This window comes from Sesamum indicum, linkage group LG6 (assembly GCF_000512975.1).
Source record: "Sesamum indicum cultivar Zhongzhi No. 13 linkage group LG6, S_indicum_v1.0, whole genome shotgun sequence".
Taxonomy (NCBI): domain Eukaryota; kingdom Viridiplantae; phylum Streptophyta; class Magnoliopsida; order Lamiales; family Pedaliaceae; genus Sesamum; species Sesamum indicum.
The window spans coordinates 5,967,452-5,982,503 of record NC_026150.1 but is presented as its reverse complement, the minus strand read 5'-3'; the positions used below and the strand labels follow the sequence as shown (position 1 = coordinate 5,982,503).

Sequence of the window (15,052 nt, the reverse complement as noted above, 5' to 3'; positions counted from 1 at the left end):
TATCTTAGTTCTTTTTTCACTAGGAATTCTTTACTCATTTCACGTATGATAAAGGGTAAAATGCATTTAACCCATAAATTAACCCAAAAAGATTAAGAAGAAAAACACTTTGGAATTTGCGAAGATTGTGCTGAGCTCTTACCTTTCCTCTGTTCAACATTTTGTGTCCACATCACACTTATTTAAAAGAAAACTTGCACTCCTTTCCCGAAATAATAAATAAATAAAAGGAAAATAAGAGGATTTTTTTTTAAAAAAAAAAAAGGGCTCTCACTTTCCTCTCAGTTTCGGCTACAAATATTAGTTTTTTCACAAGTCAATTACTGACTCAACTACTGCAAATCAAGATTTTCTTTCCCTTAATTCTTATTATAAATCTTAGTAATTAGTCAACAATTAATTTTAGCAGTAAAAAATAGAAAGTGAAGCAGAGGTAGCAGAGATCCTTCAAATTGGGACGCCATTAATTTCCTCATTGCTTAATAATTAAATTTCAATCAATTGTATAACGTGGCATAAGCCATGATTTTCGAGCTGTGTTAATTTTACTACTTTATATCTGCTGTTTCCTGAATTAATTAATAAAACATGTATCTTCACGTTTATTAAACTAATTGAGTTAACAGCATCTTCATTAAGAGGGTTAGAAGCTGATTAAGATTTCTTCTTCACTTCTAACGTTATGCATAAAAATGCAAGCAGCCCCTCTAATATTGCGAATGAATAATTAATTATTTCTTTTACGAAAAAATAAATATTAATTTATCTCTATGTATTTTTTTATATTTTTTAAAATGAACGTTCTTTTTTAATTATCATGATATTTTTTAAAATGCAGATAACCCGTGTGATATTTTTTAAATTACTGATTTTTTTTTTCAAATCAGAGTAATTTATTCATTTGTAATATCATTCGGGGAGGCGGAAGGGGGGAGGGGGGTAAATTGCATATATATACAAAGGGGAAATAGTATTTTTTATATTCCATAAGTTAGGCCCTTTTTACTTTTGGTCTCATTATTATGTGATTAACACTTTTAATCCCATAACTTATAAGAATTAGTCTGTCCGCTCCTCATCTATTTTTTCGTCTATAATTTAACAGTGTAGATCACGTGCCTAAAGCATGACCAATTAAGTATTTTTGGTTGGAGGAAAAATTGGACCTTCTTCCAGCAGTAGCATATGAATGCTCAATTGGTCTACTTCTTTACTTGTAGAAGACATAATTCTTTGTATTACTTCTACGTGGCTTCAACTTAACTATAGAAATATGGGAAGCACTCGAATTCAATTTTTTGTTAGAGAAGAGAGAAACTCTCCTTTCTTTGTCCTAACTTCTTTCAAGATCTGCTTTCATTCCTCAGATGTAGTTATATTTTCTGCCAAAAACAGTCCCAATAAGCTAGAAAATGCACTAATTTTTCTTCCAGCCAAAAAAAAGATTGAATTGCGAAAATTAAAAAAAAAACAAAAACAAAAACAAAATACTATTTAAAAAAATTAAAAAACGAAAACACCAAATAACCTAATTAAATTAGGACACAAAAATTCACTTAAACCTATAAATATATACTTGTCAATATCCCATTTGGTTCTTTAATTATGTTTAAGGGGACATCACTGAGCTAGTAAAGTTGACTTACTAATTATATAATATCTGTCTGAGTTCTTGTACGTAGTTCTTATTTTAGTTTCCTCATGAGTGCACATGAATCCTTGTTAATTAGATACCTACTCTCCATCACAAACTATAAAACTCTAGCTTGTGTTGTTTTCAACAGTCAACTATAATACCGAAACTTTAATTAGTTAATTTATACAAAGGGTTTTTTAATTAGTAGTACTTTAATTTGTCCCAAAATATCATTTGATTTCAATTTTTCTATAAATTGTTTAAAGTATGATTCTATGTATATCCAAAAATGAATTTTTTGTTTTAATATTCCAATCTAATTAGGGGGGCAAGAATATTGTGAAAACATAAGAGAAAATTGTAATTTTTCATTTTGAAATAATTAGTCACATATTTTAAGAAATTCTCACTTTACATCTTACTCCTGATTTACGTCAGAAGTTTGATAACAAAAAGCACAAGCGATTAATTATGTGTAAAATTTCTCCTCTAAATTGAAAATTTAACTACCACGTGATTTGCAACTTTTTATCAGAAGTTGGAAGGAGGACTTAAAATCACAACCTCTCGCAAATATGGTGATAATTATTTTGATATTTATGAAAATAAGATTAAAAAATACATAGGGACCCTAATTTATAGGATTAAAAATGTGATATTGAATTTTTTTTACCAAAATTATACTTTAATCACAATTTAATTATAACACCGACTTTTCCTCCAATTTTCAGGGATTATATATAACATAAAATTATGTTAAACTTTACTTTAATTTTCAGTAAGCTGCGATTACAGGAGTAGTTGTATTGCATGCAAGATTGAGGTATAGTACTAAATTTTCAAATACGTGATTTCTCTAATCTTCGCATTAATTCCCCTTCAAAAAAAAATTCTTCTCATTAGTTTATTCTCTAGTCTAAACTTGAAACACATGTCTCGCATGTGAAAACTCTATATTTGGATCTAAGGATATATATATAATTAATACCAACGCCTTAGATCATATATATATTTTAGTTGTTAGCATTTCTCTTTCGAAATTCGATCAACTTCCGACCACCTTAAACTCTCTTCTCGCTTCACTTCACTAAACTACAGCCTCCAAACCCTAGTAGAAAATCCGACAGTGATGACGATGCCAAGAACAAATACACAGATCATAGCACTAAACTCCATCAGAACTAAGCCATCATCAGAAGAAAAGCTATCTTCCAGGCGTCGTCTCTCCCGGAAGGAACACACGATGAGGGACGTGTCGTCGTTCGACGATGTTTACTATCAAGAAGGTAGGATTGGCATTCCGTTCCGATGGGAATCCCAACCCGGAACGCCTAAGGTCGAATCCAGGGATTCCCCACTCCCTCCTCTCACACCCCCGCCTTCATTCCATTCCAACCCTATTTCAAGAAAACCCCCCAGAAAGAACAACATTGTGCCTGCTTTACTCCTGCCCAAGCTCAATCTCAACAAAGCCCAGTTTCACCAGTCCCCTTCCAGGTCGTCGTGCTCGTCTTCTTCGTCGTCCCCATGGTCAACAACTTCATCCCCACTGGTTATTCCGTCTGGGACGAAGCAACGTACTCCTCCGAGGAGGTCATTTGATTCCAGGAATATGGAAGCGGAGGATTGCGAGTCGCCTGTTTCTACTTTGTGCTTCCGCGCTGGGCGTAGCAGCACACATCGGGCTTCCCGGGGTTGCACTTTCAGCATCATCAAGCTGTTACTGGGAGAATTGTCATGATCTTTTGTCAGATTGTGTACCGTCTGTGCCAATTTTCAGTTTTGTGAGTTGTTATTCTATGAATGTGAATTGGTAAATTGAAGTGTACTTGCGAAATGGTTGAAATTTGCACAAATCTTGCTTTGCAGAGACTCCATGTTTTTCAACAAGTTTCAAGATTAAGTCGCTTGTATTCTGAACAAATTCATGAAGATAGATTTTGAAATAACCAAATAGTATCAGAGAGTTTCACAATTTAAGCATGCAATTTAACTTCATAAGGAAACCTCAAATTCTGAAGTATATATGGCAAAGGATTAAATATAATAAGTTTGGGAAGATATCTCTTTGTATATTTAGTTATTTAATAAAAAGAAATTTAATTGCATTTACTGTCCTATATATTAAAAATGGCAAAACAAGAATCTTATATAAAGGGGTGGCAAATAGTACCCGATTAAACTTTATTTTGTCAATCATAGGACTTCGGCCACCAAATTTTAAAAAGCAGCCGAAATTTGCTTACATAGACAAAAGTGGGCTTTTTTTAGGACTTTTACTGATTTGAATTTGTTGTAAAACTAGCTACTACCTAAGCACTTAAGTAGGAAAACCCGTGCCACGTAAGCCATGCGTGGAAAATTAGAATGAAACATTTTTTTATTTGGGGTCTTTCTATCTGACTGGATATGTCTTTTTTTTCTCTCTATTATGAAAACATATTTTGAATTTATATTTATATTAGTTTTCGTAGCATGAAGTTGCTGCATGTATATAATAAATATTTTTACTTAAACAACAAAAAAAAATAAAATACATAAAATTATAAAAGAAATATATTTTCTAGATAATAATAAAGTATCTATAAAAATTATATGATAAATTAAACAAAAAAATAACCCAAACCCCGAATCAGTTTTTGTTTTTACCGTTTTAGTTTGTAACAGTTCAGGAGTGGTCTTTGTCACGTGAGACCATCCCAAATTTGAACAATTCTTTTTTAAAAAAGTTATAATATTTTGTAAAGAATAATTATAAAAATGTTTAATCAGTAATTATTATAGAAACTGTGAACACACTTTCAATCATAATTATTATTTTCTTCAGTCTTGTAATCCTCGCCAAAGCTATCTTTGTTAGATTAGTCATCAGATTCATCATTTGTCGTTCGAGATGTACTAGTTCCTTGTTGATTAGCAATAGAAAGTTCAATGATTAATTGTATATTATTTGGGTCATCAGCTCATAATTATGGCTCTCCGTCAAAACTTGTGGAGCACGTATTGTTTCCTCTTCTTGAAATGCAACTTCAGTCCATCGATTGTCATCAATAACTCTTCTGGCTTTTTGTTTTGCAGATAGTCATCAATCTACTTCACCTCTCTTCATGCTAGAGTACTCCATGTAGTATACTTGTATTGCTTATTGTGCCTCAACTCTTTCATATCGACATAACGGGCAAAATTAGATGTGTAACCATTATGAAACTTCATAACAAATCCATTCACATATCCTCCTCTTCTGCTCCTTGGTCAGGGTATATACGATTTTGGGCATTATGTTTGGCCTCCTTTCGTCAACCTCAAGTTCCGATCGATTACATATGATCCTCAGGTTCTTCCGTGCATGAATATATTGTCAAGCACATTCTTCTCAATGTGCATGACATCAAGATTGTATCATATCAGATGCGTCGACAGGTACTCGAGCTCTCAAAAAATGCTTTTTCTTTATCCACTTATGCTTGGTACCATAGTCGTCTCGGAGCGACAACGACACTTCAACCGCAGGACTAAACTCTTTAACTCAATAGCGAATTTCTTCTCCCGTCAATCTTCGACGTGCAGCCTTTTTTTCTATTTTGTTTATAGTGAATGCCTTCTTATTCCTACAATATGGATGGTCCGGGGAGAAGAACTGTTTGTGGCAGTCAAATTAGCATGTCGTTCTACCGTTTTGCAGATAGAATACACGTGTGTCTTCCATAAAGACTGGACACCCCATAACACCAACGGTACTCCATCCAGACGCCATTCCATAAGCAGAACACTTCAACCGCAGGACTAAACTCTTCAACTCAATAGCGGATCTCTTCTCCCATCAATCTTCGACGTGCAGCCTTTTTTTCTATTTTGTTCATAGTGAATGCCTTCTTATTCTTACAATATGGACGGTTCGGGGAGAGGAACTGTTTGTGGCAGTCAAAGTAGCACGTCGTTCTACCATTCTGCAGATAGAATGCACGTGTGTCTTCCATAAAGACTGGACACCCCATAACACCAGCGATACTCCATTCAGACGCCATCCCATAAGCAGGACACTTCAACCGCAGGACTAAACTCTTCAACTCAATAGTGGATCTCTTCTCCCATCAATCTTGGACGTGCAACCTTTTTTCTATTCTATTCATAGTGAATGCCTTCTTATTCCTACAATATGGATGGTTCGGGGAGAGGAACTGTTTGTGGTAGTCAAAGTAGCACGTTGCTGCAGATAGAATGCACGTGTTTCTTCCATAAAGACTGGACACCCCATAACACCAACGGTACTCCATTCAGACGCCATCTCATAAGTAGGTAAGTCGTCCACGGTCCATATCAAAGTAGCACAATGATGGCCTCAAAGTACTTCTGCACCCTCTCCTTGCCATGTGAAATTCAATTATAATACTCCGGCACAAAATCTTTCATATACAAGTCAAAATTTACCTCATCCGAGGTTTTAAACACTTCATTTTTGCACTTCTGACAAGGACTGTTAATTTTCTCACTATCATATATATATATTGAGACTTGGCCCATTTTATAAATGTAGTAACACCAGCCTCAAACTCCAGAATAAGACTTGCCCTCCTCGGCAGGTTCTTCTCATACATCCATCTCCTCAATTGTTTTAAATGATGAATCCTACACACACAAACATATATATATTATTATAATATTAAATTTATTAGACAAAAGAATAATAAATATAATCAACTAACAAATAAAGGGTTAAAGTAGTTACCTGACAAAAATAACTTCAAATATCAAAGAAAATTCGAGGCAAATTGATGAACGAGTGTATAAAAATATTAGTGGGATAGTGAGAAATCAAGAAAATTCAAGAGAGATTGAAGAAATAAAGTGAATATAAAAATGGAAGAAGATAGTGAGATTAAATGGAAAGAGGGGAACAGGAAAATTTGAAACGGTTTCTGGAAACACAAAAATAGTCGTTAAAAACTAGCCGTTTACTTACAGTCTGTATTGTATTTGGAACGGTCTTAGGACCTCATTTTGGAACGGTTTTCTATCTGTTGTAATATATCCATTTCTTTTTCTTTTTAGAACGACCTTAGAAATATATTATTAAAAGTACACAAAATCGTCCAACTTGACACTAATTTAGTCACGACCTTTGTAACACAACAATTTTTTTTAGTAGAAATCATTAAACAGTCCCTTTAATCCTAGTACAAAATCGTTCCAAATTGCTACTCATTTTGGAAACATTTACTAAATGTCATTTTTTTTTTACATTCATTGTATCACAATTAGGAACAGTCGTCTCAAGACCATTACTAATTTTAATCAAGTGTTCGAAATAGAATTCCAATATTTTATCATTCCAAAGGTAAACCGATTTTTGAAACGGAATTTGTAATAGTTTTTTGCAACACATCTAGTAGCGGTTTTGTCGTGCCAAAAAAATAACACATAAAAATTTAGAATCATGACGTCATCATCTATCTAATGTTCCTTATGAGTGTCAAAAACCGTTCCAACGAGGAACGGATGGTTTACACGTTAAAGCTGGAACACTAATTATACAAACATGGGAGAGTTCGTCAAGTCAATTATCTCTGGGCACAGACTTGGCCTTCTCTTCTTGCTGCCTGAATTTACCCTACAGCAAGGAGAAGGAGTAAAAATTTCTATGATCTCGACTTTATGAGTAATATCACCTGGACTCCAGATTAACGGTTTATCCGCAACCAAGGCAATTGCCGACCGTCTTGTAAGAGGATTGTCCAATTCTGAAGTTACCAACTCTTTAGTCAATCTGGGACTTTGCACGTCTTCAACTATGTAGGGACTAGCCAAGGAACACGATGTTCCACCAGGGGTGGTGTTGATGATAAATGACGGCCCTTCGTCTTCTTCTTCTTCTCTGATTGAATGCGAGTTCTGAGGCCATCCTACCCAAGTTTTTGCTAAGCATCCAATGGTTTCTGAAGTGGCATTATCTCTATCATTGATTAGCTGAAGAACATTTTCTTCAGTGCTAAGACGACTGCTCGGAGAATCATGAATGTTGCTTCTGCTTCTTAAATTATTGCCCAGCGGTTCCAGGAGATTGCTAGTCATATTACATTCCTCTTCTTCATCGTCATCGTTCACATATACATTCAGATTGTAACATGGCAACTCATCCATGGAACAGACTTGTGTTCGCATTTGCTCAGGCAAGGATGGACAACAGGAGGTATACTTTTGATATTTTGTTGAGAATAAATTCACTGTGAGGTTCAAACTAAGAAAATGATGCAAACAAAAGAAACAAAGTCATGAATATGGCAAGTCATAATCGCAGATTGAATCAACTAGGTGAAGGTGGAAGAAGTGACGTACCCCTGCCATGCAGGAAGAGTGAGCATTGTATATGCCAATTTGATCTTGTTTGCAAGTCCACCAAGGGATTTGAAATTTGCAGCAGCCGTCCTTACTGCTAGAGATTCCACTGGGTGTTGCCAGGCCCACTCGAACTGGAATACAAAGCATTTAATCATTTAATCACTTTGTTTCCTTCAAAGACTTACAGCAAAGAAACATAAAGTTGCCAAATTCACCGCCTTTAAGTGGCAGTTGGACATATATGCACTTGTACACAACGTATTAGATGTCTAAACATGTTAAGATAATAGATCATGCGATCACCCTTTTGTAAGACTTATAAGCATGTCATGACAACATATCATGGTATCACATTTGGGATTCAAGACTTTGAGATTTTAAATCTCACTAGAAATGACCATCATATCAAGATTAATGAATGGAGCTAAAGATTCAACTAACACAAGTACTACTGCATCACAAAGACTTCGGATCATAGAAACAAATTCCATATGGTCTAGAAGATATATTCCAGCAACAGACCAAGGATGGAAAATTAACTGCAAATGTGAGGGGTTATAATTCTAAACAAATTGATACTTTTATCGTTTTTGAGTATTTTGTTATTAAAACATTGGCATTCTCATCATATTCAAGCATAACTTGATCATGTGATCAAAGTTGATTAATTTACACAGTTAACTCAAATATAAAGCTAACATAACAATTAAAATGAACACATTAAAGTATAATGAAAACCGGGCGTACTTTTTCTCTATGCTAGTATTCTTATTAACAGAACTTTAGTACTTGTCTTATATTTAATTTTGTAAAAGATGTTACTGTTTTGTACACTTTTCTGCAATTTGAGATTATCTTTACCCCCATAAACTCAAGATCAACTCATCATCTTGCTAACTGCCAACTGCAATGCAATTTCACCACACTCACATCAAGCAACTCTGTGCAGATAGTGCAAAATGAAATACATATTATAAACAACAAGTTTCTCCAACACAGGCCCGCTGAAATGATTCTTTCCACACACACAAAGAAAATAATAATACTAAAATATTTTTTCCTAGTTAGAAGGAAGAAGAAAAGTCGAGAAGAAAACAACCTGAAGAGCAGCAATATTAGTAGGAAAACCATAGATGCACAACACCATTTCCCACGGCCGCTTCCTCTTAGTCCGCCACGCTCCGCTCCCAATTTCGCCGTTGTGCTGCCTGATTCTCCGCCGTGGATTCACCGTATACCTGTAACGAAGGAAAATAAGAACACCCCCACTATTTATCTGTCAATTATGTAATCAACAACTGAAAAATTCATTTCCCAACATCTGAGTGGAATCGAGAATCAAATCGAACCCGATATAAGTGTGGCCTTTGAATCTGGGACAGAGCGACGTCAGCAGATAGCACGCGAAGAATCCCGCCCCTTTACCTCCTCCTCCTTCTTCTTCTTCACCATTTTCACACCGCTCATGGTTTGAAATTGGGGTTTCTTGGGTCACTCCTCGCTCCTTCCTTTTCCCCATCTCTCCCTAATGTCTCTGATCCAACAGATTCCCCAATTTTAAAAACCAGAAATTCGACCGTTGTGAAATTGTCTTCTGTCAATGTATAGTAGTGGGCCGGGGCGAAAAGCTTAACAGTTTTAGGAGTTGGGCTTTGAGGCGAGGAAGTTTGGGCCGTACAATCAATTTTATGAAAGCATAATGTTCGTTGCCAACTGACCCTAATTTAATTGATGAAGTTGAGATCTTGATCATAAATTTAAATTTCATAAAATGCATATTGGTATATTTTAATGATAGTTATTGATTAATAATTGATATTTGATATTTTAGTATATTGATTTTTGTAATTAAAACTTATGATATAATTTTTCCAATTTATACAAAATATATACATATATATAATACATGCTTTTGTCATCATAAAATGATCGAAAGAGAAATAATATTTATTAAATTTAATAAATTTCTCCGTCTTTTTTTTATACTTTAACTGTACATATATCACCTATTTATATAGGATATAAGTAACATTATATTAATAATTTTATTAAGCCTGGTACGTAACTATCTGTCATATTTTTAGTCGACCCTAATTATTTGACGTAGATTTCACCTTTCTTGTGGAGCTCGTGCAAATAAAAGAACTTTGGTTAACATATGCTCGTCCTATCTCCTTTAATATAATTTCCAGGGATTTGAATGATGCATGTCTTATAGAGTATTATTGATTCATCTTAGATTAGTAATACGCATTTTTTTAATATTTCGAATGGCTGAACTCAACCAAATACATTCTATACTTATTGCAAAAATTGAAATTATTTTTGAATGATTTGAAGATGTAGCCCAGTGTATGTTTAACTGGTCTTCAAGAAATTCCAGTACTTTCATACATATAGCAGTCTATGATCTACCTTTAAGTGGATACAAGAAATCCTGCATTTGCATATCCAATTAAGTAAAGAGCACATATGGGTATTACAATCCCATATCAATTACTCCACAGAGATAAAATATGGTTGATCTATTCCAATGTTTACCAATAAGATTGAAACTATATCTTGCGAGCAAGTTAATCGCCAAGTTAGATCAGGGCATGTATCATTTGCAAGATACATTAGTGCTCCACTTGCATTAAGATATGGAACTTTAGGATTTTCATTTGCTTCACAAGGACAGAATGAATCGTTTTTAATATCAACTGATCTAACGACTATAAAGTAGTCAGAGGATACGATAGTTCATGAAAACACTATAAAGTAGGTTGGTCAAGAAGAAAGTGTCTCCTAATAAATCACAACGAGTACAGACAGCATTTAGTTCAAAACTGTGCTAGTTTGCTTATTACAATAATCTAGGAGAAAGGACTATACTTAGCTTTCTAGTTGAAGTGTTAATCGTGAACAGACAAATGATTCATAATAGTGTTACGAGTAGGAGTATGAAAAGGAAGTGGAAACGAAGGTTTAAGTGATAAATTCACCGCTAGATATATATCTTTACACATGTAATGCACGTGATATGTTCTAATATCTCTGAAACTAATTTTTTTTTTTTTTTGACCAAATGAATAAGTATTTATTTTGTATTATATATGTTGACTTTTCCGGAACCCAATATTAGATTTATTGAACCTATGATGGTTGGGGAATGTCCCTGCCCCTACGCTTTATGTAGCAATCATTAGTTTCCACTTGTTTTTATTAATGTTGGTAAAGTCGTTAGAAAAAAAATCATATTCGAACATTAAGAAGAATTCATTAAAATCAATACAAACATAAGCATATCAATCATATAAAACTATATAATACTTATGTATTTAAAAATCCTTTTATATTATGTTTTTACTTGGATCCTCGAAAGTTAAAATATATTTTTTATACTTAATTTTATTTTTTCATACCAAATTTTCATTCCCATCTCGAACTTATTCTGATTGTGCAATTAATTAATAGCAATTTGTCATTTGAACAAAATCAAGATCATAATTTGAATTTCAACAATTTTGCACCTATTGAAAATTCAAATAGTTTTTATTTTATCGATTGAAATATTTTAATAAATTAATTCTTTAAAGAACTTTATTGTTTGATTTCGATGGTAAGCTTAAAATTTGAGAAATTTTTTTTCAAACTTATCATGAAAAATGTAACACAACATTTAATGAAAAATCCCAACCCGATTGTTTTGGATATAATATACAATAAGTATTGTTGTATAAATAACCATTACGGGTATTTATTATATATGGACTGTAATCCTTACCCATCGACAAGCCTACACTGATGACTCTGCTTAATTCATCGATCGCTGTAGGAGTCAGGATATGAATAATCACAAACTCTAGGATGGTTAAAATCAGTCATAAAGGGAAAAACTGGCCATGAGAAACTACATATTTGGTCTGTTAATGACAAATACAGAAATAGCATTATTCACTAAACATGCAATTTAAGCATAGATTTGCAAAGATTTGAGAAAATTAGCTAACAAGGTATCAAATTTCATGTTACCAGAGAAAATAATCATATTAAGCGGCCAGGGCTCCAAATCAGAATCAGGTCTTAACAGGGATGCAGAAAGGAAATGCATTATGTACTAGGAACACATGCTAAATGAAAATTAGATCTTCTCGTTCCTACTAAATCGTCGGATTCAAACCTTAACGCTCCCTCTCCCTTGTGTTCTAATTCAAACTTCCAAGACTCTAATTCCTAGACAAGCAAATAGCATTTAGGTTTCACTTGGGCGAGGACCAGAGAGCTGAGCATGGGAAAGAACGGAAACGAACTGTGGTTGACAAGAGTTGAGCAACAAGAAAGTTGGCTAATTTTCAGAAAGACACAGATTGTTACAATAACTAACAATAATCAGTCGAAGTTACATACAAGAGTGGTTCATAAATGACGCCATTCACATCACACGAGGTCCACAGTCTGCGGTGGAGACTGCAACACACAATAGCTCAAGAGACCAATACTACCAACAAGAAACGAGAGAGAACTGGTAAGCATGGCCAACAGTGGCAGAAGATGCAAAAGTGGTTCATAACAAGAATTCTCATAACCAATGGATGCATTGCACAACAATTCACAGCCTATGACCAATTCTCAAGAACAATCCATGCCCAGAAAGAAGCAATTCATCCTGGACATCCCCTCCAAAGCAATAGTCATTAAAACTATAACTACTTTCAGATTCCATTCAGTAAACTTTCATTATTACACCAATAATATGAACGGAAAAGTTGGACAAATCAGAAACGAGTCATCATCTTTTCTTAAGGAAATAAATAAAAACAGGATCTCTAAGAAGATAGCAAATCTAATGCTCAAGAAGCTAAAAAACTGGAAGAAATACAAGAAAGCAGCAAGCCCTACTTTTACATATTAAAACCACAATATCAACTAAGGCAGCACTTAACAAAAACCCCACCAAAAGTATCCAATATTTTGATGTATAATTTCCTGTTTTCGGAGCAAAGTGAGAGGAACAAATAGATAAGAGAACAACATTGTGCAGCCTGATATCTATACAAGGAATAATTTCATTACAAGAGTAAAAACAATTTAATTCATACTGCATCTTAAAGCATGTATATAGAACTATACAACGGAGATTATTCGAGTTCAGAAGGCTCAGTGTCAAGCAATGATTATACAGCACAGAACAATGCAAGAAAATCACCAAAACTAAACAGCCTCCAACAATTGCCAATACAACATTACCGACCCAATTAATCGGTACAAAGCTTCCCAGTGGAAGAACCAGATGAAGAAACTAAATTCCTCCACAGATACCTGCCGCTTGCCATGTCCACAAAAGTCCAAAACCCTTTTCCTACCGCCGCGGAAACCTAACATCACATCATAGAAATACTTTACAGCATTTTGCTCGAAAAAGTGAAAATAAAAATATACATTGTGCACGGGAACCCAAACGGGGGAAGGGGGAATTCATCGGAAGCTACATTACTATCGCAATCTCATTCTCACTAAAACAATTCGTTTCATCATTTCTTCAACTTCAAGCATTATGGGGTGGAAGAACAAAATCCTTCACAATTTATAAATGAGAAAATGGCTCTAATTCGTAAACTTAGCCAGCACAAAACTCCCCCCCCCCCCCCTCCCAACGTAAAAACGAACTGATCAAAATTAACCTTTTTAACTCAAAACATTGAAATTTGAAAAAGGAAAAGTGAGAATTGAGATTGAATACCTTGGAGGAAATAGGAACGCCCTTGACGGGTTCATTTTCTTCTACGACGTCCTCGTTCTGCGGGCCCGTCGGCGACTTGAGGTTTTTGACAACGAAGAATCCGGCGAGGGTAGCTGAGAGGAAGATCAGAATTATTCTGAGGGGACACATTCTTGAACTCTCTCTCTCTCTCTTTCTTGGTTTTAGAGAGAGAAAAACTGTGTCAATGATGGTGGGAAGAAAAGAATATAATGGTAATCATTATTTATTATTAGTGGTTGTGGTGATGGTGGTGGAATAGTCATCTGACTTTTGCCAGTAATCTAAGTTGGATTACAATTTTTATTGTTTTTTAAATTAAAATTAATTGGACTTTCATCCATTTAAATTTAAATTTCATGAACAATTACAATATTATGGATAACTTATTATTTTACTTTTTAAATATTACTAAATAATATAGAATTAATTATACTTTGACCTTTACTGAAAATATAAAATTATTCTTTTTTTCAAACAATTTTTAAAATTATATTTACACCCCTTCAAAAAATTCGCCGTCGATAAATATCTCCCTTCAATTAAGTTTGAATGGAAATGCTGATATCAGCAAAAATAACATATTTTTTTTTATTTTATCCCTCATTCAGTATTCTCCTAATAATATTTTATGATTATAAAGGGGTAAGTGTGATATATACGGTCAAAATGATGTAATTGTCATAAAATATTATTTTTAAATAAAATTCATCGGATAAAATGTAGTTGTTGAGGACTGAAAAACTTTATTTTTTCGGTGTGTTATTTTTCGTTGGTTCCATATTTCGTATCATATATTACTTCGCCAACGTTTTAATAATTAGACATAACAGAGTAGTTGCTAATATTGTTAAATTGGGTTAAATATATGGTACACCCCTAAAGTATGTAACCCTCATCAATTATCCCCTAAACGGAAGTAATCTTCATTTACCCTCTATCTTTGTGATAATTCTTTAGAGAAAAATTTAGAGACCCTTTGTGATAATAGGAATGTTCAAAAAGTCCCCTATGAAAATTAAAGTATCGAATACCCCCTCTTGGTGATATAAAATAAAGTTTAACAAAACCCCTCCGTACAAAATTTGGGTCGTGCTTTGATTGCGATTTTTCTATGAAAGTACCTTTTTTATATTTTCGCCCTTCTCTCACAATTAATATATAATATTATATATATGTATTAATAATAAAATATTATTTATATAATAATTATTTAAAATAGTTTTTATAAGAATTATTTAATCAAAATATTATATATTTTTAGTAATAATAAAATATTATTTTATATAATAATTATTTAAATTAAATTATAAAAAAAAATTACAGCGGCGGCGGCGAAT

General features: G+C 33.7%; 3 protein-coding genes across 3 annotated transcripts; 1 reads left to right on the top strand and 2 right to left on the bottom strand.

Annotated features, from left to right (window-relative positions):
- LOC105163978 lies at nt 2,766–3,377 on the top strand. The gene has a single exon (XM_011082515.1). The coding sequence runs from the start codon at nt 2,766–2,768 to the stop codon at nt 3,375–3,377; it is 612 nt and encodes a 203-aa protein (XP_011080817.1).
- On the bottom strand, nt 6,992–9,566 carry LOC105163868 (structure-specific endonuclease subunit SLX1). Its single transcript, XM_011082369.2, has 4 exons — nt 9,322–9,566; nt 9,072–9,210; nt 7,970–8,103; nt 6,992–7,871 (listed from the first exon to the last, which is right to left on the bottom strand). The coding sequence occupies exons 1-4, from the start codon at nt 9,489–9,491 to the stop codon at nt 7,163–7,165; spliced, it is 1,152 nt and encodes a 383-aa protein (XP_011080671.1). The 5' UTR covers nt 9,492–9,566; the 3' UTR covers nt 6,992–7,162.
- On the bottom strand, nt 12,937–13,924 carry LOC105163867. The gene is made up of 2 exons (XM_011082368.2): nt 13,695–13,924; nt 12,937–13,329 (listed from the first exon to the last, which is right to left on the bottom strand). Exons 1-2 carry the CDS (start codon nt 13,842–13,844, stop codon nt 13,210–13,212), a joined length of 270 nt encoding a protein of 89 aa, XP_011080670.1. The 5' UTR covers nt 13,845–13,924; the 3' UTR covers nt 12,937–13,209.

Excerpts from the sequence above, each read along its gene's own strand:
- LOC105163978 (XM_011082515.1), top strand. The coding sequence starts at position 2,766 with ATGACGATGCCAAGAACAAATACACAGATCATAGCACTAAACTCCATC.
- LOC105163868 (XM_011082369.2), bottom strand. The coding sequence starts at position 9,491 with ATGGGGAAAAGGAAGGAGCGAGGAGTGACCCAAGAAACCCCAATTTCA. Across the intron at positions 9,211-9,321 it reads AAAGGCCACACTTATATCGG|GTATACGGTGAATCCACGGC; the intron begins GTTCGATTTGAT and ends CCTTCGTTACAG. Across the intron at positions 8,104-9,071 it reads CTAATATTGCTGCTCTTCAG|TTCGAGTGGGCCTGGCAACA; the intron begins GTTGTTTTCTTC and ends TTTGTATTCCAG.
- LOC105163867 (XM_011082368.2), bottom strand. The coding sequence starts at position 13,844 with ATGTGTCCCCTCAGAATAATTCTGATCTTCCTCTCAGCTACCCTCGCC. Across the intron at positions 13,330-13,694 it reads GCGTTCCTATTTCCTCCAAG|GTTTCCGCGGCGGTAGGAAA; the intron begins GTATTCAATCTC and ends ATGTGATGTTAG.